At 43.5% G+C, this 27,877-nt stretch overlaps 2 protein-coding genes, 1 long non-coding RNA gene and 1 other non-coding gene across 5 annotated transcripts; 1 reads left to right on the top strand and 3 right to left on the bottom strand.

Annotated features, from left to right (window-relative positions):
• Nucleotides 1-2,449: 2,449 nt before the first annotated feature.
• On the bottom strand, nt 2,450-4,575 carry ARF6 (ADP ribosylation factor 6). Of its 2 annotated transcripts, none has more exons than XM_036437590.2 (2): nt 4,020-4,183; nt 2,450-3,926 (listed from the first exon to the last, which is right to left on the bottom strand). In XM_036437590.2, the coding sequence occupies exon 2, from the start codon at nt 3,449-3,451 to the stop codon at nt 2,924-2,926; it is 528 nt and encodes a 175-aa protein (XP_036293483.1). In that variant the 5' UTR covers nt 3,452-3,926; nt 4,020-4,183; the 3' UTR covers nt 2,450-2,923. The 2 variants fall into 2 exon arrangements, with proteins under 2 accessions (XP_036293483.1, XP_045436975.1); XM_045581019.1 differs by lacking the exon at nt 4,020-4,183 and adding an exon at nt 4,318-4,575 and having other exon boundaries at nt 3,422-3,926.
• An 8,325-nt stretch (nt 4,576-12,900) lies between these two features.
• RPLP1 (ribosomal protein lateral stalk subunit P1) lies at nt 12,901-15,340 on the bottom strand. Its single transcript, XM_036437591.2, has 4 exons — nt 15,121-15,340; nt 14,392-14,466; nt 13,194-13,311; nt 12,901-13,023 (listed from the first exon to the last, which is right to left on the bottom strand). The coding sequence occupies exons 1-4, from the start codon at nt 15,190-15,192 to the stop codon at nt 12,944-12,946; spliced, it is 345 nt and encodes a 114-aa protein (XP_036293484.1). The 5' UTR covers nt 15,193-15,340; the 3' UTR covers nt 12,901-12,943.
• A 960-nt stretch (nt 15,341-16,300) lies between these two features.
• LOC118709819 lies at nt 16,301-16,407 on the top strand. Its single transcript, XR_004985147.1, has one exon. It is a non-coding gene; the product is annotated as a U6 spliceosomal RNA (small nuclear RNA).
• A 1,059-nt stretch (nt 16,408-17,466) lies between these two features.
• LOC123652269 lies at nt 17,467-27,644 on the bottom strand. The gene is made up of 3 exons (XR_006741500.1): nt 27,214-27,644; nt 20,567-20,571; nt 17,467-17,477 (listed from the first exon to the last, which is right to left on the bottom strand). It is a non-coding gene; the product is annotated as an uncharacterized LOC123652269 (long non-coding RNA).
• Nucleotides 27,645-27,877: the final 233 nt, after the last annotated feature.

Genomic DNA, 27,877 nt, shown 5'->3' on the forward strand with positions numbered 1-27,877 from the left:
TTCAGTGGAACTAAATCAGGGCAAAACCTCCTTATAGAGCTAGCTTGTAATCAAGAACCAAATTGATTCTCTTTTTTGTTCTTAAAAAAGCTAGTTGACTCCCAAATTAAGGCACTTTATACCATATGTCCCTGGAGAATAACATGGCCCAACACACCACGTCCCACTTAATCTAGTTCAAAGGAGTAACATAACGTGAGAAACTGCACTGTGTAATTCTTTTATTTTCTGCATATTAGTGCTTTACCAACACTACAACCATTAAGAACACAATTTCAGGTACTTTACTTTTTAGTTTGGGGCAATCAGTCTACAGACTCATTTACTTATATTAGACAAGATTAACCTCATTCAAAACTTACTGTAGTTTATAAATTCACATAAATACAGAAATTGATGCAATTAAACAAAAACTTCAGGATCTCATTTTTAAAATTCTTAGGTTAACTGTTGTGGCAGGCTATTAATTACTTGCCCCATGATCAACATTGTAATGGTCAATTTAACTACAAGTATCAACCTTTTATATCCTTAAAAAAAAATGTAAGTGAAAATTACAATTTACCAAAAGGTTTAGGACTTTCCAAATTTCAAATATTTGCTTCCCCCCTTACCACCCCCTTCAGTTATTTGACATTTCAAGTAAACTAAAAATAACATCTCACCTGCAACATTCAACAGCAATCACTTGATTATATAAAATTTTAACTACGCCCCGTTATTTTAAGACACAAAAAAATGGCTGCTTATCAATCTAACTCATAAGTTAGAAATACTACATTTAAGAATTAACACGAGGGTTTCAAGTTTCCTCCAGTTTAGGCATTTATACCTTTGTGCTTGTCTTGTTTCACGATGTTATTATAGCATTGATATTTGTATTACCCATGTATGTACCTTAATGTAATAATTTAAAACACTAAGATTTATGGTGGAGCTTGGGAATCTTAAAAGCAACTAAAATGTTCTTAGATGTGGCTCCCAGCTTCATTTCTAGAGGTACGCCTACTAAAGTGAAATTGAGAATTTTATACTTTTGTTGTATTTTTAGTTAAAAAAACCCTCTGCACCATCAGGAGCCTGCAAGCATAGCACCTTTGCTCATCTGCTTTAAGTAAAATGTTTAAGAATTTTACTTTGAATAATTTTTTATAGCTTTATGCTTCTCATACATCTTTGGTAAGAGCTCCATTATACAATATGGCCAAAGCATGAAGGACCAATACTGTCCAACTATATACCATGATATCCCGCTCAATTTTAGTTTTCATATACCCTCATAAAACCCACATCTTTTCCTGTATACTGCCTTGGCAGTATACATCTCTGACATTCCCTAAGTTTAATTCCTTGAGGATCTCTAAAATTAATCCTTAAGGCTATATAAGAACCAGATGCTGCTTCACAATTCTTTATCAGGCATTGACATTTGGTTCAAAATATTTTCATACTGATCTCAATAATCTACTTACTGGTCCTAACCAACTAAGCAAGTAATCTGGTTAGGATCTGGATATCACCAAGTGAGCACACTGCTTACCCTTGAAGAAAAATAAGCTTACATTCATTGTCATCTGTAGGTTCTTTCTCTTTATCCTACTTCCCCTTTAATTGCCATCCCTCAAGTTTACACTTCATTCATTCATCACGTTTCCTTCCCTAAAAGAGATACTGTATTACCGAACCAACAGAATATCTGACTATTTGCATGAGTTAATCCTATAATCAGACAGAATTAAATACCTTTTTTATAAAACATCTTTTCCAGTGTTCTTATTGAGGTGTGGATCACTCATCTATAAAAATGCTTTTATCTTTAATCAGTTGCTGTAATGTGATGTGAAAAAAGGAATGTATATTTTTCCAACCAGGTAAAAGGTGCATACAATTTGAATTGTTAAATGCTTTATTAATGAACAAAGTAAACATTCTAGTAATTTAAAAACTATTGGTCTTAAGATATTTGAAAAATGGTAAAAGTATATATTCCAGTTTTGCCCAAAAGTCCCTTAAAATAGCTACAAATATTTCAACTATGTGTAGATACACCATTATTGCTCCATTTTCTGGAAAAAGTTTTTAAAGTTAAAAAAGGGAAAACACAGCAAAAGATGTTAACTTTGCAGTGAAAAAAAATCTGTTCTCAATGGATTACAATTTCATATTTTTATGCAGTGTAAGTTAGCTATGTAATGGGGACTTTGAGTTTTATCCCTACTCATGCACGATGTTTCAAACTTAAAAGCTGGCATTTCAAAGAACTTATATTACCTGTTTAACATACTGATGTGCAACTGGAATATTTTCCGATATTACTCATTAATTGCCACTGTGGGCTAAGTTTACTATACTGGTCTTAGGTATAAAAGGTCACATTTGAAATTACTAAGTTAGAAATCATAAGGGAAAGGGAAAAGGCTTTAAATATAAAAGACAAACGGCAGTTTGATTAAGCAATAATTTTCAGTTTACTAGATGAAACAGACTTGCAACATAGTCTGCATTAATGCAAAATAAGCCATCTACAGCAAATGGTAAGGAAACTGGGCAAAAAGGGGGGGGGAAAAGCATACAATGGGGAAAAAAATCTCTCAAAATAAAAAAATCATACCATTATTATAAAGGACTTTTACCAAGAACTGCTATATTTTCCCCCGTCCCATTTGCTGGAAGTTAACAAGAGCATCTAGCACTTTGTGTTCATGTCAAATGTCAGATCAGAGCATCCTAACGCAAAGCAAAAAAAAAAAAAGAAACAAAAAGGAAACTCCCTAACCGGCCCCCCCACCCCCAAACCATAGAACAGTAACTCCAGAGTTCAAATTCAAGAGAAAGTGGCAATTGAAAGAGGTGATGGTGGCGATAATCCTATGAATGGGTGTTTGATTTCTCTCCTTCCGGGGGGATGGGTGGAGAACGCTCATTAGGATTTGTAGTTAGAGGTTAACCATGTGAGCCCCTCATAGAGTCCGTCCCCCGTGGTGGCACAGGAGGGCTGCACATACCAGTTCCTGTCCCGAATCCGGGTCAGGCCCAGTTTCTCCTGGATCTCGTGGGGTTTCATGGCATCGGGCAGGTCCTGCTTGTTGGCGAAGATGAGGATTATGGCGTCCCTCATCTCCCGGTCATTGATAATGCGGTGCAGCTCCTGGCGGGCCTCGTCGATGCGGTCGCGGTCGGCACAGTCCACCACGAAAATCAGGCCCTGAGTCCCGGTGTAGTAATGCCGCCAGAGCGGCCGGATCTTGTCCTGGCCGCCCACATCCCACACGTTGAACTTGACGTTTTTGTAAGTCACCGTCTCCACGTTGAAACCCACGGTGGGGATGGTGGTCACCGACTGGCCCAGCTTCAACTTGTACAGGATCGTGGTCTTGCCGGCCGCGTCCAGGCCCAGCATGAGGATCCGCATCTCCTTGTTCCCGAAGATCTTGGATAGCACCTTCCCCATCGCGTCGGAGGAGCCGGGGCCGGGGGCATTCAGGTGTCCCGGGTCCCCTCAGCCAACAACGCCGCCGCCGCCGCGAAACCCAAACGGAGCCTCCCGCCGCGAGGGCGCCCGTGGGGCCTAACGTGGGATTTGCCTCTTCGGGGCAGAGGCCAGGCTCGCCGCTCACTCGGGCATCACCGGCCGCACAACTTTGATTCCTCCACTCGCCGCCGCCGCAGCCGCCGGGGCCGACTCAGCGACGGGAGAGCCGCCGCCCTGCTGAGGCGCGGCCCGGCCCGGAACTGCCCTTCCCCCCGCGGGCGCCGCGCGAGCGCCGCCGGTTCCCGCTCCGCCGCCGCCGCCTCCCGACGCCGCGGGAGACTACGACCCTCCGGCCCGCGAGCACCGGCTCCCCACCGACCCAGGCCACCGAGAGGCAGCGAGGCTCCGGCGGCTCGTCAGGCTCATGGATCCTCGCGGGAACTCGGTGCGCCGCCTGCAGAGACACAGAAAGCGAGAGGGAGTTACTGCCGGGGGGGTCCCACGGGGAGCAGGGGGGCCGCCTTTCCAGCGCGGCCCGGGAGATTACCTCCAGCCGCCGCCCCGAGCGCGGGCTCCCTTCGGCCGCCGCCGCCGCCGCCTCCCAGCTCTGCCGCCACCGCCGCCGGAAAAGGCGCCGAAGAAACCGCCTCACTTCCCCTCCCGACCACGCACGCGCAGCACGGAGCCGATCGTTCGGGCCAGAGCGACCTCTGTCAGAAAGGCGCCCGCGCGCCCGGCGTCAGCGGCGCCACGCGCTGGGGGGCGGGGCTACGGCGGCCCGGAGGGCCCACAGGTGCGGCCGCTTCCGGGACCCGCGCGCCACCCGCTCCGGCCGCCGTGCCCACCTGTCGCCGCGCTAGCGTGTCCTCCAATCTCTGCTGTTTCCCAACATCCCCACCCGAACTAGAGGAGCAAAGCCATGGCTGAGGGGTGCGGGGAGGCTGCACAGGGTGGGGCCCGCGGTTGCCCGCTCCCGGGACCAGTGCCTCTCCGTGCGGCTTCCAGGTCTTGTCTCCGACCTCGTTGCCCGCCAGATGCTCCCCGTGGTCCCGCCACGCCGCCCCTGCCTCCGTGCTTCCTCGGTGCATCGGGGAAAGCCCTGCCTGGTGCTTTTACCTTCTCCCTGCCCTTCCCCGGCCACCTTCTTCCCCGTGCTCCGGGCGCTTCCTGAGAGACACGTGGGAGACAACTGTTTCCTGTGGAATCGGCCAGTGAGTGCCGTGTTTTTAGTAGCGTGGCTGTGCGCTGAAGCCCATCTTTTTTTAAATGTCTTTATCCATTTCGTCCGTTTCCTAAAAGTTAAAGGATTATCAAGAGTTCTGTGCCATGCGGCACGTTCCACTTTTTAGAATGTGGTAACTGTTCATATTGAAGTGTATCCGTGTAGGGTTGTTAGTAGTAGTAGCTTCTCACCTACCACCCGTTATTGACTTGAAGAGGCCTAGAGGATATCATCTTAGCATAGGATTGAGAATCAGAGAAACTAACGACTTCTGTGGCCTGCATCTAGGCGTTTAACATTTCTAAGTTCATCTCATGTTGTAACAGTGGAATATTGGCCTTGCTCTCTGCATGCCATTTGAGGCTTAAATACTATTAGGGGACCTCATATTAGGGGAAACGTTAGGGAACTTTTGTGTGCCAAATAAAGTTAGGCTTTAAGGTAAAATGATGTGAAACTTGGAATAAATGAACCAAGGGAAAGAGCAACAGGAATTTTTTTTTTTTTTAAAGGAAGATAGTGAACAGTGTACGGTACACATACTTTGCACTTGATATTTAAGAAAATGTAATGATGGTAGATAGGTTAAATGATAACCATAAGCTTCACGCATGAGATGAAAGTAACTGAAGTTATTAACATTTGGACAATAATCTGACTTACTTTCCATCTACCTTAATATGCACTTAACCCAAAGAGCCCTGTGGGATAGCTAGCAATAATATGGGCCCTTTACACCTAAAGAAACTGCACTTTCCGAGAGATCTCAAGGCCTCACAGCAACTAAAAGGAGGAGCCAGGATTCAAATACAGCCTGATTCAGAGCCTTGTGCCCAAGCCACAGAACTAGACCTCCTTGGGGAAAATGCCATGGCCAGGAGCCTCACTTTTCTGCCAGCTGTACGTGGGCAGCCCTCCTAGCCGTCCTTCCTCGCCGTCCTTCCTCCTGAGGCAAAACAGGAAACAGAAAGCCAGCCTTTCTCCTGTGTCCCAACATTTAGAAGGGTCAAATGGAGGCTGCTTGAAGAGTGAGCTGGCTTTTCTTGGGGAAGAACAGATTACCCATGTCTCTGTCGCCCCCTCCTGCCCAAAAGGAGAATTTCACATGCTCATAGTCCCCCACCACACCAGACACCAGAAAGCAGATGCTCAACGCTCAGGCATGGAAACATGGAACAGACTGATGAATCTCAGGAGGAAGTGAGGAAGGGGGAAGGCGGGAAGGGATTAACCAAAGATCTTATATGCATACTAGAGGCTCGGTGCGTGGGTTGGCGTGCCAGGGGTCCCTCAGCCTGGCATGTGGGGATTAGGCCGAAACTGGCATCCACCATCCCCCAGGGGATCCCAGATTGCTAGAGGGCAAAATCGCACACCGGGCCTCTAATTATATATATATATATATATATTTTTTTTTTTTTTTCAATATATATGTGAGAGGGTCAAGTGCACTCTTGAGTTCCTTGTGAATCTAACATGCTATGTTTGTCCTAGAGCCGTGGTCAACAAACTGTGGCTCACAAGCCACATGTGGCTCTTTGGCCCCTTGAGTGTGGCTCTTCCACAAAATACCCACGGCCTGGGCGAGTCTATTTTGAAGAAGTAGAGTTAGAAGAAGTTTAAGTTTAAAAAATTTGGCTCTCAAAAGAAATTTCAATCATTGTACTGTTGATATCTGTCGACTAATGAGTTTGCCGACCACTGTCCTAGAGGCTCTAGGCTGCCTGCCTGCCTTCAAGGACCGCCAATAGGACAAACCAGACTAAGCTCAATGGAAATGGACATTAATTGTGCCATGCAGGCTGCCCTCAGGGACAAGGAAGACCCAGCACTGGAGAGACCAGAAAAGGAGGAAAAAGCAAATGCGTTATTTATCAATTTAATTACTAAGATCAGGCATCAAGCCTGGCACTGTTGCTCAGCAGTTGAGGCAGAGAAGCAAGCACCACAAGCCACAGAGCACTTTCTATAAAGGAGGCATAGTTACCAATCCCCAGAGGATACAAACTTTCTCCTGGACCTGAATTTTAAAAGAATTCTTCACACGTGACCCTATTTGAGGGATAGTAAGAACACAGCAGCCTCCACAAGTTTTATGGCAAAAGCAGAAGTGTTTTATGTGGCCATTTCTTCCAAAAATCTTGGAGGGAAGCCAAGGGTTCACCAGATAGCATTGCAGCTCAGCAACGGTATTTAGTTTTTAGGCAAGAAGTGAACTTGAGTATATTAAAAGGAAAAGTCAAACATGCTAAGTAAATTACACAGGCGGCAAGACCATAATAAAGTGCACTTGGCTTCCTCTTAGCTGGGTCACAGGTGAATATACAAACATGCCTTTCCTTTTTGAGGTATGGACTGACTCTTTCACCCTGGGGCCAACAGCTGATGTCTTTGCCTGCCTGACTCCTACACCCTGGCCTAGGGGCACTCTGGTATGAAAAGGCCAATTTAGCCATTCCTACCATTAGCCACTGTAGGGCAGCACTGAGCCAGTAACTGAAAAGCAAACTTTCAAAAATTCCCTTTGTAAGCAAAGTTGTTCAGCTTGTATGCAATTCTACCAATCTAATTATATAAATCTTGAAAATCCAATATTGAGCTGCTGTTTTCATAATGTAAAGGTGTAAAAATGGAAACAGTGGCTCCAATAGTAGGAATTTTCTCATTCTTTTTTTAATCAGATTTTTTTTTAAAAGTCTATCCATCCCATGAGAGATCAAAGAAATGCTAACTTTTTGTGAACGCAAATTGTGCTGTTTTACAACACCTACCATTTTATTTAACATTACAAGAACTCTGAGGTCTCGTCATCATCCCCACCAAGCATAGGAAGAAACAGGCAACTAACCTACTCCAGTGCCTCCTCTAAACCAGCCTTGAAAAGCTAGTATTACTAGCGGGACTGATGCTAATGGGCATGCGCAAAAGGCCCCAAGGCGCTTGGAGCGTCCCCAGTGGTCAATAGGCCTCAGTGCAATTGAGAAGTTCAACCACATTCAGCTTCTAGCCCCGCCTCTTCCTCCCAGCGCGGACATTGATTGGCAGGCGGCGGGCTAGAAGAATTTGAACTTGAGCGCTAAGCTCTCCTGCACTTGCGTCAGTTAGGAAGCTTGGTTCTTCGTGAACGAAAGGCGGAGGAGAGCTGGAAGCACTTCCTACGGCCACCGGGCCCGAGTCACCGAGCTTTCCAGCCTCATCCTAGGCGATGACGTGACCCGGGAAAGGACAGGTCACCGTGTCCAGAAGGAAGTTGATATGCTCAGGGATGCCACGCTTTGGTTTGACTGCCCCACCTGCTGAGAGAACCCCCTCCATTAATGAGGCCTAGCATCACCTGGGGAAGTTCCCTGACGCCATAGCGTTATGTTGCAGAGCCGGGTCCTCTTGGTTCAGGGTTAAAGAAGGTGTAAAAACCAGACCTGGTACCAGACCTCGGCCTTCTGTACTCAGCTGGGTCCCTGGGTTCCCATCTCAAGACCTGAACTCCTATACCTGAACCTGGCAACTTGAAAGATGCATACTAACTGTGAATTACAGGGAAGACAGAGGCTTGTGGAGGTGGGAAGGGCAAGGTAGGTTTGTGCAGCATACTACAGTGGGGAGGGCATTTGCTGGGCCAGGGACTGGGTTGCAGACCTGGCTGTGCTGATCATTGCTGTTAAGCAAGTTCCTCTGCCTGTCTGGGCCCTATTTACTCCAGATTAAAGGAGAGGTTGGACTCGGATAAAGGATATGTTGAATGCCAACAATGAGCAAGGCATTGTGGTAATTACTGGAGATACAGGTGAGCAAAACGGACAACCCTGATCCTCAAACTTACTGTGTGGAGAGGGGGAAAGATAATTAAAGCACTATCACAAACACATAATTACACATCTACTTTTTAAGAGATTCTTATCCGAGGACATGTTCATTGATTTTCAGAGAGAGGAGAAGGGAGAGAGACAGACACACACATTATTGGTTGCCTCCCATACATGCCCCAATCGGGGATCGCATCCTGGGTATGTGCACTGGCCTGAATCCAACCGGTGGCCTTTCTGTGTAAGAGATGACCTTCCGACCAACTGAGCCACACGGGCCAGGGCTGCACATCTACTCTTAAGAAGTGACACAGGAAACTTACACAGACATTTATTAGAGCCCAGTGTGGGCTTCTGAAGGCTCAAAGTAGAATTTAACTGGGATAGGTAGTCAATGGCCCACAGAGAGGGAGGACAGCAGTGCAAAGATCTGGAAAGTGAACGATAAACATTTATTTTAATCGGATATCATAATAACCCTCAAAATATATAAGGTTGGAAGCTTCAGTGAATTGAATTGAACTTGGGGGGATCTTTGGAAGTCCGTAACTATTTCAGTTCTATGAACATATGTGGTGGCCCCTGACCCAGTGTTCTGACATGAGTGTTCCAAATGATTGTTGAATGTGATGTGAACATTCCAAGTTCCAAGATGCATGTTGGGTGGTAACTGTAATCTGACTTTGATGGATGTCTCCTGGCTGTCTCAGAAGAGCTAAAAATACAATATTAGTGCTCTCTTGAAGCAATCCATGTCTACCTCATTATCCAAGCTTGTTTGCAAAGATAAAGAGATGAAGAGCCGAAATCGGTTTGCCTCAGTGGATAGAGCGTCTGCCTGGGGACTGAGAGGTCCCGGGTTCGATTCTGGTCAAGGGCATGTACCTTGGTTGTGGGCACATCCCCAGTAGGGGGTGTGCAGGAGGCAGCTGATCTATGTTTCTAACTCTCTATCCCTCTCTCTCCCTTCCTCTCTGTAAAGTCAATAAAATATATTAAAAAAAAAAAAAAAAAAAAAAAAAAAAAAAGATGGAGAAGTGGCTTGTAAAGTGCCAGAGGAAGAAATCAAGGAATGGTCACTGTACCTTACAAAAGTACTTGTGTAGAGGGGACACCATGACATGGTAGAAGTGAGATAGCAAGCAGACCCTGCATTGCCCTACATTAGCTGTGTGAACCTGGCACTCAGTCTGAGCAAGTTTCTTGATATAGGCATACTGATTTTTATTGCACTTTATTGCACATCTGAGTTGTATTTACAAATTGAAAGCAAAAGAACAAAAATTGAAGGCAAGACACCACCAGCAAAAAGATTTTGAATCACTTTATTGTGGTAGACGGACTGAATATACAATACCACTGAGACATACCTGTTTATAAACAGCACTAATTATGTGTTACTGACATGGTAAAGAATGGGAAAACATGTGAAAGTTATTTCTAAACTATAAAGTGTCACCCAGCCAAATCAATAATCACCTGCCTCACAGTTCCTTCAGAATTTTACTCTATATGCTCCTTCAAATTATAAAGGAGAGGATTTGACGAATTTTATTTGAATTTGTAGCAGTATGCCAAGTTGCTTTGTTGTATAATTATTTTGAATTCTTTTATTTTAATTAGTTTTTTTTTTTCAAAAGGTGGTTTTAAAATTTCACATGTGGGTGCATTCTGCTTCTTGGAAGCACTTCTGTGTCTTGTCCTTCCCCTTCTTCTTCCCCCAGGCACATTTCCTTTGCCTTTCTCTCCCCTGAACACAGAGGGCTCTTCTTCTGCCCCTGCAACTTGTTTCCTTCGTTTTTTCAGCCCAGCTGGCTCACTTATACCTCTGGAACTTTCTAAATATTTTCTTATAATTTGAAATAAAATTAAAAATATATATATTTTATCGACTTTTTACAGAGAGGACACATCAATGAGAAATATCCACCAGCTGCCTCCTGCACACCCCCTACCGAGGATGTGCCCACAACCAAGGTACATGCCCTTGACCGGAATCGAACCTGGGACCTTTCAGTCCGCAGGCCGATGCTCTATCCACTGAGCCAAACCGGTTTCATCTTGAAAAATTTTTTTAATTAAATTATCTGTGTACATATCTTACCATTGAAATGAAATTTTACAAATGGTTCTTTCCCTATCATTTTTAACTGAGAAGCAGAAAAAAGTAGTCAAAGTTTACAGGAACTTCAGATTTTTTTTTTACTTATCCCACTATGCAACATCTTCAGTGACAGGATTTTTTAAAAGTTGTAGATGGCTTGTCAGAGAGCATTCTGTAGTCTTTTCCTTAAAGTTCTCCAGAACATGGGAAATGAAAGCCTTTGCACCCAATCCTGGCTTCCTGCTGATAAAGGATTATTAAAGGAGTTAGCTAGCTAGCCAACCATGGACATTATGTTTTTAGGATAATTTTAACTGTGGAACTCTTTAGACCAGTGGTCGGCAAACTGCACTCTTGAAGCACATGCAACTCTTTGGCCTCTTGAGTGTGGCTCTTCCACAAAATACCATGTGCAGGTAGGTTCACACGTACAGTGCAATTGAAGCTTCATGGCCCATGCGCAGAAATCAGTTTTCAGCTCTCAAATTTCATTGTACTGTTGATATTTGGCTATGTTGACTCATGAATTTGCTGACCACTGCTTTGGACAGTAATAAAATTACTAGTAAGTAGGGAGTCGTCAGAGTAGGAAACCAGTCACGAAACCAAAGCTGCTGCCTAATTGGCAGGGTTGATTTTGAGGAACACAAGACTTACAGGCCTGCTAGACCTGGGGTCCCTGGTAACTTATGCAGAAAGGAAATATCACATGCCAGCATTGGACATGTTCACTTATTCTGTTCATACCCCAATATGAAGTATTTTGTTAATCCTCACATTTCTCCCGTGGATTTTTAGAGTGGAAGGGAAGGGGAGACAGCAACACTGATGTAAGATACATCCACTGGTTGCCTCCAAATGATTGGGACTGGGGCCAGGGATCAAGCCAGCAACAAAGATACTGGCCTTTGACCAGAATTGAACCCAGGACTCTTCAGTTTCAACAATAGCTAGAGAAAAAACCTTAGTTTGCAGAGCTTTACATCATTGTTCAGATAACTAAAAGATGGGTAGAACTGGACAGGTTTTTTTTTTTTTTAATATATCTTTATTTATTTTTTACAGAGAGGGATAGTTAGAAACGTCGATGAGAAACCGACTATCTGCCTCTTGCACACCCCCTACTGGGGATGTGCCCACAACCAATGTACATGCCCTTGACCAGAATCGAACCTGGGACCTTTCAGTCCACAGACAGATGCTCTACTGCTGAGCCAAACCGGTTTTTTGGCAGTACTGGACAGTTTTATTCAATATGAAATCCCAAGCATTTGCTCAGCTAAGTGATGTCAGTATTCCCACCTCGACATTTGAGGGCTTCCTTTAATCTCCAGCCTCTCTATAACTTCGTGAGGTTTTATGTAGAATGGAGATAAAACAAACTTTGGAGGCAGAACCCCCTTGTAACTCTCCCACTTCTATGACGACTTTCTTCTTACCAACCTGACATGGAGCACCCCCTCCCAATGGGATTGCTGTGTAGAATACTATTTGTATTAGCAGTCCTGACCCTTAGCTGGTGAAAGTTACTAGTAAGTAGGCACTTAGCATGTGGGTGTGGATTAGTCAGCTTTGAGAAGCATTCCTCACTGCTTCACAATGGCCTTTTTCCTATGTAGAAACTGCAAATTTTAATTCACTTTTCTTCATTGTGCCTTCCCTTCCTTTCTCAAGCTCCTAAATTGTTTACTGAACATGCATCTTATTTTGGAGGACTAGCATGTCCTGCTTTTCAACTTCTGAATATCACTAATGAAGACAGAGGGTAAGAACACAATGTTCCAAATGCCTCACACATTATAGATGCTCTGAACAGACTATGTCTTACAAATCCCAGTCCTATGGTGCCCTCACATTTTTCAAAGTGAACCTAGACCTGGCCTGTGTGGTTCGGTCATCCCACACCCCATCAGGGCACATGTGGGAGGCAGCCAATTATGTCTCTCCCTAAAAAAAAAAAGCAGCCAACCTATTCCCACTTTACATTACATGATTGTTCAGTCACACCCCTCACCCCAACAAACTACTTCATCTGGTAACTGCCAGGGTTGTGCTTGGGAATTAGCAAAGAAACTTTCTAAATCTGCTGTCTGGACCCGTCTCCTTGGACTCATTCATGTCCAGGGAACAAACCCTGTAAATCATAATCCTCACTCCCCCACATGTAGTTCTTGCTGTAATGTTAGACGCATTCTTTGTAGTGTCTAGCTTGTGTCATAGCAGAAAAGGTTGAAAGCCAGCATTATAGAAATGAGATCACCTTTATACAGGCACATCCTCAATCAGCAAGCACAACAGCAACAGAGGTCAGCTTTTATTGACTGTGTTACAAAAGAGCCAGTTTAGTCAAAAAGACCAAAGCCCATGTCATCATCAGACTCCTCAGATTCTTCTTTCTTTGCTTCCACTTTCTTCTCCTCAGCTTAAAAGGAGGGGGGAAAAAAGTAAATTACACACTTGTATTTTGCACTCCAAACTTACATGCTCAAAATACCCCCAACTTCCCTCATCAAACTGTTTCTGGTTTTAGGATTTCTAGACATCACCTACTTAGTAAATTAAGGGCAATTTTGCCTATAATCAGTTACCTACCTGGGGCAGCAGCGGTGGAGGCAGCAGGACCTCCTGCTGGTGCAGCACTAGCTGCAGGGGCAGGTCCACCAGCCCCTACATTGCAGATGAGACTCCCAATGTTGACATTGGCCAGAGCCTGCAACACAAATGCATAGAGGTAAGTGCTCAGGTATGTCCCTGTTACAATACCCAGGGGGAAAAAAAAAAAAAAAAAAAAAGTACCACCCTTTGGACTTAGTGACCTACCCCCACCACTATTTATAATAATAAAAGCATAATATGCTAATTAGACCAGTGGGGCTGTTTAAGGGAAGAGGGGGCTGCTGGAGTTGGCCTCCTAGTGTAAACATATATAAATTTCTCTTCCTTCTCCTTTGCTAGAGTCTGCCAGTGACAGCTTGTGTGCCATTCAGATTTCCTAAAACTTAACCCACACAGCTATACTAAAAATAAGCAATCACAAAAAAATTTCAAGCTGTAAATCTCATACTTGCATTGCTATGTTTAAGCAGTAAGGTATAGCTAGCTGAATTCTTTTATAGATGAGAAAATTGGCCCCAAAATGCTGGTTTAAGTTGTTAACACTCAAAGCTCCCTTAAGCCAGGTTTCTCCCCCCCCCCTCAGCTCCATGTCTCTTCAATTTTTCAGACTGCTAAGTAATCCTAGGCAATTTATTAAAGATGATAGAGGAACAATGTTTTCAATCTTTCAAAGCTCTTTGCAGGACACAGGTGAATAGCTAGCATCCAGGAGCTTCACTTGCTGGAGATTCAGTAACCTGTAGAATGGAAGGCAGCCAGTGCCCAATTCCTTGGGTAGGGATCTTGTCTTTTATCTCCCAACACATAGTAAGTGGTCAATAAAAGGCCAAAAAATAACAAACAAAAAAACCCAACAAACAAACAACAACAAAAAATAAAAGGCCAAACCCAATTTCCAATAAAGCATGCTATCACACTACAAGGATTTGCTTGTAATGGCATGGGAGTTAGTTATCTTCTGGGTGGCCGCTTTAAAGGAATCACCTGGTTAATTCTTTTACCAGGGTTGCTAAACAGAAGAGAAGCCCATCTGAGACCAAGAAAGACACAATACAAACGCAAGGAAACGTCACTTAAGAATTGTGTGTTTTATATTGTTATGAACACCTTACTTAGTAATCAGTAAGTCTACCCAAATGTACATCTCCAAATCAAGTTGCCAACATCACTTTACCTTTGCAAACAAGCCTGGCCAGAAAGGCTCAACATTTACACCAGCTGCTTTGATGAGGGCATTGATCTTATCCTCCTAAAACAGATAAAAAAATGATAATCATCAGAGACCAAACGGTAGCTTTCTGAAATGTCTCCAAAAAGTTAAAATAATTCAGAGCATGTGTACCAAACCATGTTTATTATACAGTTTCGGTATTTCATCTGCCATCTTATGTTTTAAGAAGACCATTTCTTACACACTGTGAGAGAACACAGAAATGCCATCTGCTCCTGTGTGGCGAGTTCATCGCTGCCATTTCACGGACTGGGAATTTACCCAAGTCAGGCTATTTTAAGTTACGGGTCAAGCTCATGTGCTCTCCTCCACACCATACAGTCTGGACCCCCCGGGCCCACTAAGAGAACCAAAATAATTCAAAATGATAGTCTGGAATGTTAACTGGCTGCGGATTAGGATGCCCACGCGCCGCACAAGTTTCTCCAAAGGAAAGTTCTCAAAGCCAGAGCCCGCCATCGCCCATGTAATCCCGCCCCTCCCGGATCCGGCACGTGGCCCAGGCCCCGGCCAACTCCCACGTGGGGGCACCCGATGGGCGCGGGCCCCAAGCCGCCCTGCGGGTGTCGAAGGCCCGGACCGCGGCCGGAAGGGCCTGACAGGAGGCCTGGGAAGGCGGGGAAACCTGCCGCCCGCCGGCCGTCCCCACCGTGAGCCCGGGCCCGCACTCACCGTCACCGTCACTTCATCGTCGTGCAGGATGAGGGCCGAGTAGATGCAGGCGAGCTCCGACACGGAGGCCATGGCGAGGGTGGGTGCTGGGCGAGCGCTGCCGGGAACGGTGCTAGTCGCCGGATGAAGTGAGGGCCTCACCCCAACGCGGCCTTAGCTTCCTCGGAAGAACCGAGCACCTTAGCGGCAGCTAGGGAAAGGGGGCCGCGCGCCTGCGCGCGGGCACTTATAAGGGCCCTGCCGACCAATCCGCGCCCGCGTCTGGCGGAAGAGGCGGGGCTGGAGCCGCCCGGAAAGGACCCACTGGAGGCGCCTGCGCAGAAGGCGTGACTCGAGTTCAAGAAGTTGCTACCGGGAGTAACCTGTGCACGCGCTGAGGAACTCCGTTGGTTAGGACTCGTGCACAGTAGTAATATTTTTAGGAAAAAGTTACCTAGGTAAGCGGACGTTACCCTAGGCCCTGTTGCTCCTGTGACACTGTTTAGACCACCATTTAGTGACGTCCCAGCCACCCCCCGTCCCACCCACCTCGCAGCACCATCACCGGAGGCAGAGCCACGTTCCCGCCTGTAGTCCCAGGTTCTTAGCGCAGCGGCTCAGGTGAAATAAGTGAACGGTCGTAGGAGGAAACAAGAAGCTTGCAGTTTTACGATAGCTAATGGCGTTTGGACGCCTGCTATGTCCCAAACACTGAGCCACATGCTACAAGGTTTCATTTATCTCCATTAACTTAACTAAGGTGCAGTAGACCCCGTCACCAGTCTAAGATGACAGCATGCGGTGGGGCCTGGATTTGGAATTTGGAATCTTAATTTAAGCGCCTTTTTGGGAGTGCGGAGAGGGATGGATGGGTTTGGGGATTATGAGTAAATGTTGTCTTCCTTCAGTTTTTATAACTAAGGCGCCCGGTGATTGGGTGGAAATGCCTTGAAACGGCTGCTTGCTTGGTGCGGTGCTGTATTGCACTATTTGTCCTTTGAAGCTAATAAAGCCTCCTTTGGGTTTATATTGAGGGTATTAAAACATTTCTTATGGTGGTACAATTGACATAAAACATTACATTCGTTTAATGCGTACAACATAGTGATCTAACATTTGTATATATTGTGAAATGATCACAATAAATTCCGTTAACGTCATCACCACACATTATTATTTTTCTTTTTAAAGAATCAACACAGTGCTCGCTTTGGCAGCACGTATACTAAAACTGGAATGATACAGAGAAGATTAGCATGGCCCCAGTGCAAGGATGACATGCAAATTCGTGAAGCGTTCCATATTTTTAAAAAACCACCAATACAGAGGTCTTTTATTTACACCTATCAGAGGAAGGAAGGTCTACCTATCAGAGAGGAAGGAAGAAGGAAAGAGAGACAGAAGATAGAAACATCAATGATGAGAGAATCATTGATCAGCTGCTTCCACATGCCCCACACAGGGGATCGAGCCCTAGGCGTTTGTCCTGACGGGGAATTCGAACTGTGACCTCCTAGTTCACAGGTCTACACTCAACCACCGAGCCACGCCAGATGGCAGTAGTTCTACTTTTAATTTTCTGGGAACCTCCATACTGTTTTCCATAGTGCCTGCAACAGTGCATCACATTTTTCTTTTCTTTTCTTTTTCTTTCTTTCTTTCTTTCTTTCTTTCTTTCTTTCTTTCTTTCTTTCTTTCTTTCTTTCTTTCTTTCTTTCTTTCTTTCTTTCTTTCTTTCTTTCTTTCTTTTTCTTTCTTTCTGTCTGTCTTTCTGTCTTTCTGTCGTTCTTGTCGTTCTTGTCGTTCTTGTCTTTTTTTCTGTCTTGTCTGTCTGTCTTTCTGTCTTTCTGTCGTTCTTGTCGTTCTTGTCGTTCTTGTCTTTTTTTCTGTCTTGTCTTTCTTTCTTTCTTGTCTTTCTGTTTTCTTTTTCTCCACAACCTGCCCACCACTTATTTCTTGTCTTCTTCTCTCTTTTAAAAAAAATAAATTTATTAAATTTTTTAAAATAAATCTTTATTGTTGAAAGTATTAAATATGTCTCTTTTACCCCTTTTGGCCCCCTCCAGCCTGCTCCCTACCCAGGGTCTTCACCCTATTTCTGTGTCCATGGGTTATGCATATATGCATACAAGGTCTTTGGTCGATTACCTAACACCCACCCACCCTCCCCCACCTTCTCTCCAAGACTTTGCTCTCTGTTTGATGCTTCCAAGTCTCTGGATCCACTTTGCTCATTATTTTATTTTGTTAATTAGATTCCACATATGAGTGATATCACATGATACTCATCTTTCTCTTACTGACTTATTTCACTTAATATAATACTCTCCAGGTGCCAACATGTTGTCTCAAAGGGTAAGATTATTCTTTTTTTACTGCTGCATAATACTCCATAGTATAAATGTGCCAAAACTTTTTATCCACTCATCTCCTGATGGGCCCTTGGGCTGTTTCCAGATCTTAGCTATTGTAAATTGTGCTGTTCTGAACATAGGAGTGCATACATTCTTTCTGATAGCTGTTTCGGATTTCTTAGGATATATTCCACTGGGTCAAATGGCAGTTCCATCTTTAATTTTTTGAGGGAACTCCATATTGTTTCCATAATGGCTGTACCAATCTGCATTCCCACTAGCAGTGTACTAGGGTTTCCTTTTCTCCACATCCTTGCCAGTACTTGTCATTTGTTGATTTGTTGTTGGTAGCCATTCTGACAGGTGTGAGGTGATACCTCATTGTCGTTTTAATTTGCATCTCTCTGGTTATCAATGACTTTGAGCATTTTTTCATATATTTTTAGACCATCTGTATGTCCACTTTGGAGAAGTGTCTATTTAGGTTCTTTGCCCATTTTTAAATTGGATTGTCTTCCTTTTGTTAAGTTGTATGAGTTCTTTATATATTTTGGATAGTAACCTTTTATCAGTATCATTGCCAAGTGTGTTCTCCCATACAGTGGGCTCCCTTTTCATCTCATTGATGGTTTATTTTGCTGTGCAGAAGCTTTTTATTTTTATGTTGTCCCATTTGTTTATTTTCTCTTTAGTTTACTTTGTCCTAAGAGATGTATCCATAAACATATTGCTTCAGGAGGTAGCAATAAGGTATCACCTCACGCTTGTTGAGATGTTGCTGCGTGTTTCTTCTAGGATTTTTATGGTTTCACGACTTACATTTAAGTCTTTTATCCATTTTGAATTCATTATTGTGTTTGCTGGAAGTTGGTGGTCTAGTTTCAGTTTTTTGAAGGTATCTGTCCAATTTTCCTAATATTATTTATTGAAGAGACTGTCTTGAGTCCATTGTATGCTCTTGCCTCCTTTGTCAAATATTAATTGAACACAATAGCTTGGGTCAATTTCTGGGGTCTCTGTTCTGTTCCATTGATCTATTTATCTGTTCTTGTGCCGGTATCAGGCTGTTTTGATTATGGTGGCTTTGTAGTATAACTTGAAATCTGGTATTGTGATTCCTCCAACTTTGTTCTTGTTTCTCAAGATTGCTGCTGCTATTCAGAATCTTTTTTGATTTCATATAAATTTTTGAAATATTTGTTCTAGATATGTGCAATATGCTGTTGGTATTTTATTTCTTTATTTTTTTAAATAAAATTTTTAAAAATATATTTTATTGATTTTTTACAGAGAGGAAGAGAGAGAGATAGAGAGCTAGAAACGTCGATGAGAGAGAAACATCGACCAGCTGCCTCTTGCACACCCCCTACCGGGGATATGCCCACAACCAAGGTACATGCCCTTGACCAGAATCGAACCTGGGACCCTTCAGTCCCCAGACTGACGCTCTACCACTGAGCCAAACCGGTTTCGGCTTAAAATAAATTTTTATTGTTCATATTATTACAAATGTTCCTTCCCCCCCCTCCACATTGCTCTTCTCCACCAGGTTCCCATCCCACCCTCTGCCCTTTCCCCACCCCCATTGTCCTCATCCATAGGTGCACAGTTTATGTTCAGTCTCTTCCCACATCCCACTCTCTCCTTTTCCCCAAGAATCGTCAGTTCTCTCCCCTTCCATACCCCTGATTCTATTATATTCACCAGTTAATATTGTTCATCAGATTTTTTTTTAATTTCCTTGGTTTTTAGATTCACTTGTTGATAGTTACGTATTTGTTGTTCATAATTTTTATCTTTATTTACTTTCTCTTCCGAAAGAACCCCCTTCAGCAATTCATATAATTCTGGTTTGGTGGTGATGAACTCCTTTAGCTTTTTTTTATTAGTGAAGCTCTTTATCTGGCCTTCGATTCTGAGTGATAGCTTGCTGGGTAGATTATCTTTGGCTGTAGGTTCTTACTATTCATCACCTTGAATATTTCTTGCCATTCCCGTCTGGCCTGCATGGTTTCTGTTGAGAAATCAGCTGACAGTCGTATAGGTCAGGTGTCGGCAACCTATGGCTCTAGAGCAGCATGCAGCTCTTTTGAAGCTTTGCCGTGGCTCCGACAGCAGGGCCGATAGCAGGGGGAGCAGGGAGCTGTATCACTTACCTCCGCTGCCTCCGGCGCTCCCAGCGCTCTGTGTGGCAGGTTGCCGGCGACTTAGCGTCGCTAGGCAACCACAGTGTCCCTGTCCTGGCCCAGCGTCCTCCCTCACATCACAGCGTGTGATGTCACTGAGCATGCACCTCTGCGCTGGGGAGGAGGAGACTGCTGCGAGGGGAAAGAGAGAGTCTTCACAGAGAGAGGCATGTCTTTAATTTTCTGCACAATTTCATTCAAAATATTGGGGGCCTAATGAATTGTGTTTTTTTTTTAAAAGGTGACTTGTTAATTTAATGTTTATTTCTATGAGGAGGAGTAATTCTGAGGGGGTCAAACAAAGAAATAATAAAAAAAAAAGTGGCAAAAATTATTTTTATGATGAGGAAGAGTAATTCTGAGGGGTTTGGAAAAGAAATAATAATAAAAAAGTGAAAAAAATATTTTTATGATGAGGAGGGCTTCTTGAGGGGGTCAGGAAAAGAAATTATTACCAAAAAGTGACAAAAAAAGTTATTTTTATAATGACGAGGATGACATTGGGCCCTCATTATTAATTATTATTTACATCAGGCACTGATTATGATTTATGGTACACTGGGGCCGTGATTAATTTTGTGATTTCTTATTACGTCCCTGTTTTCGACCCCCCGGTAGGCCAGCCATGGATAAAGGCAAGAAGAGAAAAATTTCTGAAGAAAACAGAGTGTTTAATGATACATGGGCTGAATCATTTGCATTCTCTACTGACGAGACTGGTTTACCAGTATGCTTAATATGTGGTGAGAAATTTGCAAACAACAAAATGTTGAATGTTGCAAGACATTTCCAGAATAAACACACAGCCTTTACTGAAAAATATCTAGATGGAGATGAGAGACGAAAAGCCGTTGCAGAAGTTATGAGGAAGGTTGATAGGAGCAAAAATAATTTCAAGAAGTGGGTGAAGTCTGCAAATTCCACAACATATGCTAGTTTTGTGGCTGCTCAGGAAATAGTCAAGCATGGGAATCCGTTCACAGATGGAGAGTATATAAAAGAAGCATTCATTAAGGTTTCAGAACATCTATACAAGGACTTCAAAAACAAGAATGAAATTGTGCAGAAAATTAAAAGACATGCCTCTCTCTGTGAAGACTGTCAAAGACAGAACCCTAAAAATGGCAGAAAACATTAGCAAACAGCAAATTCAAGACATCAGTTCAGCTGTGGCGTACTCCATCGCCTGTGATGAGTCCAAAGATAAAGGTGATATTGTACAAATAGCGCTGTTCTGCCGATATGTGAACTCTTGGGCCACAGGAAGAACTGATTGAGCTGATACCACTAAAAGACCGAACAAGGGGTGAGGATATCTGTAAGGCTGTCCTGGACTATTTAAGTGCTGAAAAAATAAACACCAACCACCTGGTCTCAGTGGCTACTGATGGGGCACCGAGCATGAGAGGAGCACAGAAGGGCTTTGTGGCTCTACTGCAGAAGGCTCTGGGTAGAACGCTGCTGTCATTTCATTGCATCCTGCACCAAGAGGCATTGTGTGCTCAAACATTTCCCCCAGAATGCACAAAAGTGATGGATGTGGTCATTCAGATTGTTAATAAGATAGTGGCAGAGGGTTTAAACCACTGCCAGTTCCGTTTGCTATTGGATGAGGTGGAAAGCATATATTCTGACCTCCTGCTCCACAACAAGGTCCGGTGGCTATCCAGAGGCGAGGTGCTAAAATTCTTTGTCACATGTTTGGAAGAAGTAAAAACTTTCCTGGCCAGCAAAGAGCTCACCTTTGCTGAGCTGGAACAACCAGAGTGGCTGGAAAAATTACATTTTATGGTAGACATGACAGCACATCTAAACACACTAAATACAACCCTTCAGGGGAAAGGAGGCACAGCCCTGCACATGCTGGAGGAGGTTTTAGCATTCGAGCGCAAGTTGACAGTGTTTGTCAAAGATTTACAGAGAGGTACACTGTCTCACTTTCCCTCTTTGAGAGAGTTCAAAGTCATGATACGATAAATTTGGAATATTTGAAGTCTGCAATCACCACAATGCAAAGTTCGTTTGGGAAACGATTCTATGAGTTCAGAGAGGAAAAAACCACATTATCCTTCCCTGTCACTCCCCTGGCGATCGATCCATCCCTATTGAATATGACTGCATTTGCAGGTGTAAGTCAACCTGATCTTGAGATGGAACTGGCCGATATAGCCAATAAAGATATATGGGTGTCTAAATTCAAATGCTTGACCGCTACTCTTGAGGATGTTGCCTGTCAGAAGGCCACTCTGGCTCAGAATCATAAATGGAGTGATATTGAAAACCTTCCCAAACAGGACAAACCTGTATTCGAAACATGGAATGCCGTCCCCAACACTTATATAAACATGAAAAAGTATGCATTTGGAGTCCTGTCGATCTTCGGCTCCACATATGTATGTGAGCAGGTCTTCTCCAACATGAACTATATTAAAAACAAACCGGTCACGCCTCACAGATGACAACTTGCAAGCCTGTGTGAAAATGAAGGTAACGTCTTACAGCCCTGATGTGCTGACACTGTACACTGAGGTTCAGGAGCAAAAATCCCTTTAACCAGGTAAATTAAATATTTTAATTAGCTATTAATTTGCAAAAATCTATTTTACATTGTTAAGTGAAAAAGTCCTTTTTTTCTTCAGATTGACAGCTAACTGCACGATCCGGTATATAGCATTAAGGTAAGAAACAATATATGCAGTGTTATATTTGTTTTAAATGTCGCAATGGTTTTACAGCTCCCAGGTTTTTTTTTTTCCTTCAGAAACGGGTCCAAGTGGCTCTTTATGTCTTAAAGGTTGCAGACCCCTGGGAGGTATTTACCTGTGCAGCCATCTTGGATTTTCCTCCTTTTATTTCCGCTGTTGGTATTTTAATAGGGATTGCTTTGAATTTGTAGATTGCCTTGGGTAGTATGGACATTTTAATTATGTTGATTCTACCAATCCATGAACACAGTATTTTCTTCCACTTGTTTATATCTTCTTCTATCTCATTTTTCAACATCTTTCTGAGTACAGGTCTTTTGCCTCCTTGGTTAAGTTTGTTCCTAAGTATCTTAATTTTTCTGTTATAATAGTAAATGGGATTGTTTGTCTAGTTCTCTTTTTGAGAATTATCAGTCTTCTTAAATTTGCTACAGTTTGTTTTGTGCCCTATTATATGATTTATCCTGGAAAATATTCTGTGTGCACTGGAGAATGTGTATTCTGCTCCTGTTGTATGGAATGTTCTATTTTTGTCTGTTAAGTCCATTTGTTCTAGAGCACATGTGTCAAACACAAGGCCCGCGGGCCAAATCCGTCCCGCCAGGCCGTGCAATGTGGCCCGCACCGCGCTGTCATCACTGCACTCCGCTGCGTTTCCATCACAATGACAGTTTATGACTGTTCAGTAAACCATTCGGCCCGCGATTTAGGCTGGATTTTAGATTTTGGCCCCTTCTCTGATTGAGTTCGACACCCCTATGTATGCTTCAATTTCATTTCCTTGATTTTCTGTCTGGATGATTTATTCACTGCCGAGCTTAATTAGTGTCTTTTCACTTCAGCTTGAATAACTTTTAGCATTTCTTGCAAGGCAGGCCTAATGGTGGTGAATTCCCTTTAGTTTTTGTTTGTCTGGAAAAGCCTTTATTTCTCTTTCATATCTGAAGGATAACTTTGCCAGATGAAGTATCCTTGGCTGGCAATTTTGCTTCATGCTTTGAATATGTCATTCCACTCTCCTGCCTATAGACTTTCTGCTGAGAAACCTGCTGACAGCCTAATGGAGGCTCCTTTATAGGCTACTTTCTCATTTTCCTTGACTGTCTTTAAGATATTTTTCTTTACCATTGATTTTCAACTTTCATTATAATGTCTCTTGGAGATGGTATTTTTAAAATATTTTTTTATTGATATCAGAGAGAGAGAGGGAGAGATAGAACCATCAATGATGAGAGAGAATCATTGATCAGCTGCCTCCTGCACATCCCCCAGGCATATGCCCTGACCAGGAATTGAACTGTGACCTCCTGGTTCATAGGTTGATGCTTAACCACTGAGCCATGCCAGCTGGGCTTTTTTGCATTGAGAAAGTAAGGGGTTCTATTAGCTTTTTGGACTTGTCTGTTCAATTTATTCCCCACAGTTGGGAAGTTCTCAGCTATTATTTTTCTAAATACACTCTGCTCCCTTCTCCTCCTGGTAGACCAGTGATCCTTATTTGTTTTTCTCATTGTTATCATAGAGCTCTTATAAAGTTCATTTTCTAAAAATCTTAGTTTGCTCTCCTTTCCTGAGTCATTTCTAAATTCCCATCCTCCAAGTCAGAATGCTTTTTGTGATCTGATCTGCCCATTTCCTAAGCTCTCTAATGCATTCTTCATTTCATTCATTCACTTTAGCTCCAGAATTTGTTTGCTTCCCTCCTTTTATTGAATTTATTGGGGTGACACTGGTTAAGAAAATTCTACAGGCCTCAATTGCACAATTTTAAAACATATCATCTGAAAACTGTATTGTGTGTTCACCACCCTGTCTGCTTCTTTTTAAAAATTTCAATCTTAGGCACAGAAGGCCTTTTGTTCAATAATTTTATTCCTAAATTCATTGGGATGCCCTTCTGACTTTTCTAGTAGCTCATTGAATCTCTTCAGCTATTTTTAGATAGGTCAGTTAGATCAGCGTTTTTCAACCGCTGTTCCGCGGCACACTAGTGTGCCGCGAGATGTTGCCTGGTGTGCCGTAGGTGCAGACAAGACAAGAATTTTATACAATAATTTTTCACTATTTTGTTTACTTAATATTTCATAATAAAGTAATTATAAAATACTTTCTTTGTGTTTATTTGATTCCTATTCAAGAGAATTACTTTATATATAGTCAATATAGGCACAGAGTTAAATTTTTTAACATTTTCTAATGGTGGTGTGCCTCGTGATTTTTTTCATGAAACAAGTGTGCCTTTGCCCAAAAAAGGTTGAAAAACACTGAGTTAGATCACAATATTCTGCTACCTTGGGTTCAGGTGCTGGAGAATTATCATTTTCATTTTGCGATACCATATTACCATGATTTTTTCCTGATGTTTGACAAGATGTGTCTCATCTGTTGCATTTGAAATAGCACACATCTTTCTTAGTTGTTCACCTTGTTATACAATACAAAACAGGCAATTAGGAACCTTTTCTTTTCCAGAAGGTGGCGCAATAGCTTAAGTTTTTGGTTTCTCTTTTCCTGAGTTGGCTCTGAGGCTGGCTGCACTGGGGGAGGAGTATAAAAACGCTGGTGTAGGAAAATCTGGAGTAGAGTTAAGAGAAGTAAGGGCCTTAGCTGGTTTGGCTCAGTGGATAAAGCATGGATCTGCGGACTGAAAGGTTCCAGGTTCAGTTCCAGTCAAGGACACATGCCTGGGTTGTGGGCTCGATCCCCATTGGGGGGCATGTAGAAGGCAGCCAATAAATGATTCTTTCTCATCAGTGATGTTTCTATCTCTCTCTCCCTTTCCCTTCATTTCTGAAATCAATAAAAACATATTTAAAAGAAAAAAAGAGAGAAGTACAGGGTTAGCATCTGGGGTTCTGTGTTGCCCACAGCTCAGGAAGGGGTCCCCCAATGGATGTACTTTGAGAAGTTTGTGCAGATCCCTACTGAAACCGAAAGGTTTTTTTCAATACACTTTCTCCTTGTTTATGGCCTTCCCTTTCCTCTCCTTCCACACAGTCATGAGATAGATCCCTCCTCAGTTACTCCTGCTACTGAAGAGAAATGGATATTCCCAGTCCCAGCCCCGTGATCAGTTACTCAATACTTTCTCCTTCCACTTCCTTTGTGAGAAAGGTAGCTGTTGTCACTGCTGGTGAAAGCCTAGCTTGTTACCCTGTCACCTGGGGAGGAGGACTGACTTCTTGAGTTACTTCTCTGCCTCCAAACTGATCTCTATTCCATTTGATGACATGCCTGGTTCTCCCATGAGGCTGGCTGGATTTCCACAAATTCTCTACCTCCCTTGTGTGTTCACCTGTTTTGCACTCTCCAGTTTAGCTCCCCTCCTAACCCCGCTTCACTGCAAGTGGGGGTGGAGCAGGCTTACTGGCGCCCTTGGATCCAAAGCCCCCCTCTGAGGTCCTACCCACCTACTTTCTTTTTTTTCTTTTTCTTTTTAAAAAAAAATATTTTATTGATTTTTTTACTGAGAGGAAGAGAGAGGGATAGAGAGTTAGAAACATCGATAAGAGAGAATCATCTATCAGTTGCCTCTTGCACACCCCCTACTGGGGATGTGCCCACAACCAAGGTACATGCCCTTGACCGGAATCGAACCTGGGACCTTTCAGTCCGCAGGCCAACACTCTATCCACTGAGCCAAACTGGTTTCGGCCCCACCTACTTTCTGAAGCATGAGGAGGTAGAAATCTCTTGGGTGTTCTGGTGTAATGAGCAAAGACATTTTTGTACAATTATGAACAACCAATTAGTTGTAAGTAAAAGGGAAGAAAAAACTGGACTCATGCTGCCATGATACTGATGTGTCTATCCTATCTAATAAAGAGGGAATATCGAATATCCTAATTGACCTCACGCCATTGCAAAGATGGCAGCGCCCACAGCCAAGAAGGAGGGAATAAGCTAATTGACTACCCCACCCTCAAAGATGGCAGCACCCATAGCCAATAAGGAGGAAATACACTAATTGACTGCCATGCCCTCAAAGATGGTGATGTCCACTCCCCTCTGCCCCCCAGCCTCCCAGGGCTGGCCCAAGGCACAGGCAAGCCTCATTGATGGCTGCCCGGACACAGGGCTGCTGGAGGCTCAGGTAACCAGGGCCAGCTGAGGCTTGCGCTGGCCGCAGTGGCAGCAGCAGAGGTGTGATTGGGCATCACCTTCCCCTGATCACCGGGTCGCTTCCCATTCCTGAGGGCTCCTGGACTGTGAGAGGGAGCAGCTGGGCTGAGGGACACCCCCTCCAGTGCATGAATTTTCATGCACTGTACCTCTAGTTTATTACATATGGGTTTAAGTTACATATAATATCAAGAATTAAAATATTTCATACCTGGAAGCTTCAGTAAGTCACCTATATTAATTTAAAAAGAGGAGGGGGGGATTCCAGGTCAAACACTGTGTATTTAAGGATTTGTTGTAGTAAAATATAGAAAGGTTTTAAAATGCCAAAAAAATGTTAAAACTTTTTTTTTAATATATATTGATTTTTTTACAGAGACGAAGGGAGAGTGATAGAAACATCGATGAGAGAGAAACTCGGATCAGCTCCCTCCTGCACACCTCCCACTGGAGGTACATGCCCTTGACTGGAATAGAACCCGAGACCCTTGAGTCCGCAGGCAGATTCTCTATCCACTGAGCCAAATCGGTTAGGGCTAAAAAGGTTTTAAAAGGTTTGAGTTAACTTTCCTGAAACTTAAAGTGTGATATTGAGGACACACTCCCCAGTACCCTGAAGCTTGTGTATTCCATTGATAAGGATTTGAACTTAGACTGTTGACTTAGAGTGACTTGCCCTGATAACCATATGTCTGATGACATATACTCCTCTCCCTCCCCAGAGTGAAACCGAGTGCTTACAAGTACCCATTGGAACTAATGTTAAACTTGAGCTCTTGTTATGCATTTTGTTTACCAGAATCTCTCTACTCCCCCCTGGACTGCCATGGGTACTACAGCTATTTAAAGGGTCCCCGAACACCATTTGAGTTGATCGTTGCTTGATTACTGGACCCCTGATGGTCGTTGATTGCTTTGATCCCTGCACTGCACTGGTGGCTCTGATCGCTGGAAGTTTCCTTCTCTGATGGCTTTCAGTTTAGGTGCAGTCCCCCAACCTACTCTGCTCAGCTCCACTCTGTGCCAGAAGACAGATGATTGATCTGCATTGTGCACAGGAATCTCTGAAGGCAATGCCACCCTGAAATTGAAACTTAGTTCCTGACCTGACCAGCCAGCCAGCGAAGGCGTCAGTGCTGCCCCCAGAGGAAGCAGCCACACTCTGGGAGCTCCCTTTAAGCTGTACCCACTGCAGTGATAAAAGGAGAATAAATTGTATGTGAATTGCCATGGTAACTATTTGTGGCATAATTCCTCGGCAGTAATAATTATACTAATGAAATTGCCTGACACGGTCCTACCTGCATAGAGTAGTCTTTTTGCTGGCAACTATGAATGTCCGAACACTTGCAAGGTTAAAGTTTACCTCAAGGGATGCCTCAGATAAATGCCCCTCCTTTCTCGGACAGGA

The sequence above is a fragment of the Pipistrellus kuhlii genome, unplaced genomic scaffold (assembly GCF_014108245.1).
Source record: "Pipistrellus kuhlii isolate mPipKuh1 unplaced genomic scaffold, mPipKuh1.p scaffold_m20_p_1, whole genome shotgun sequence".
In the NCBI taxonomy this organism is placed as follows: Eukaryota; Metazoa; Chordata; class Mammalia; order Chiroptera; family Vespertilionidae; genus Pipistrellus; species Pipistrellus kuhlii.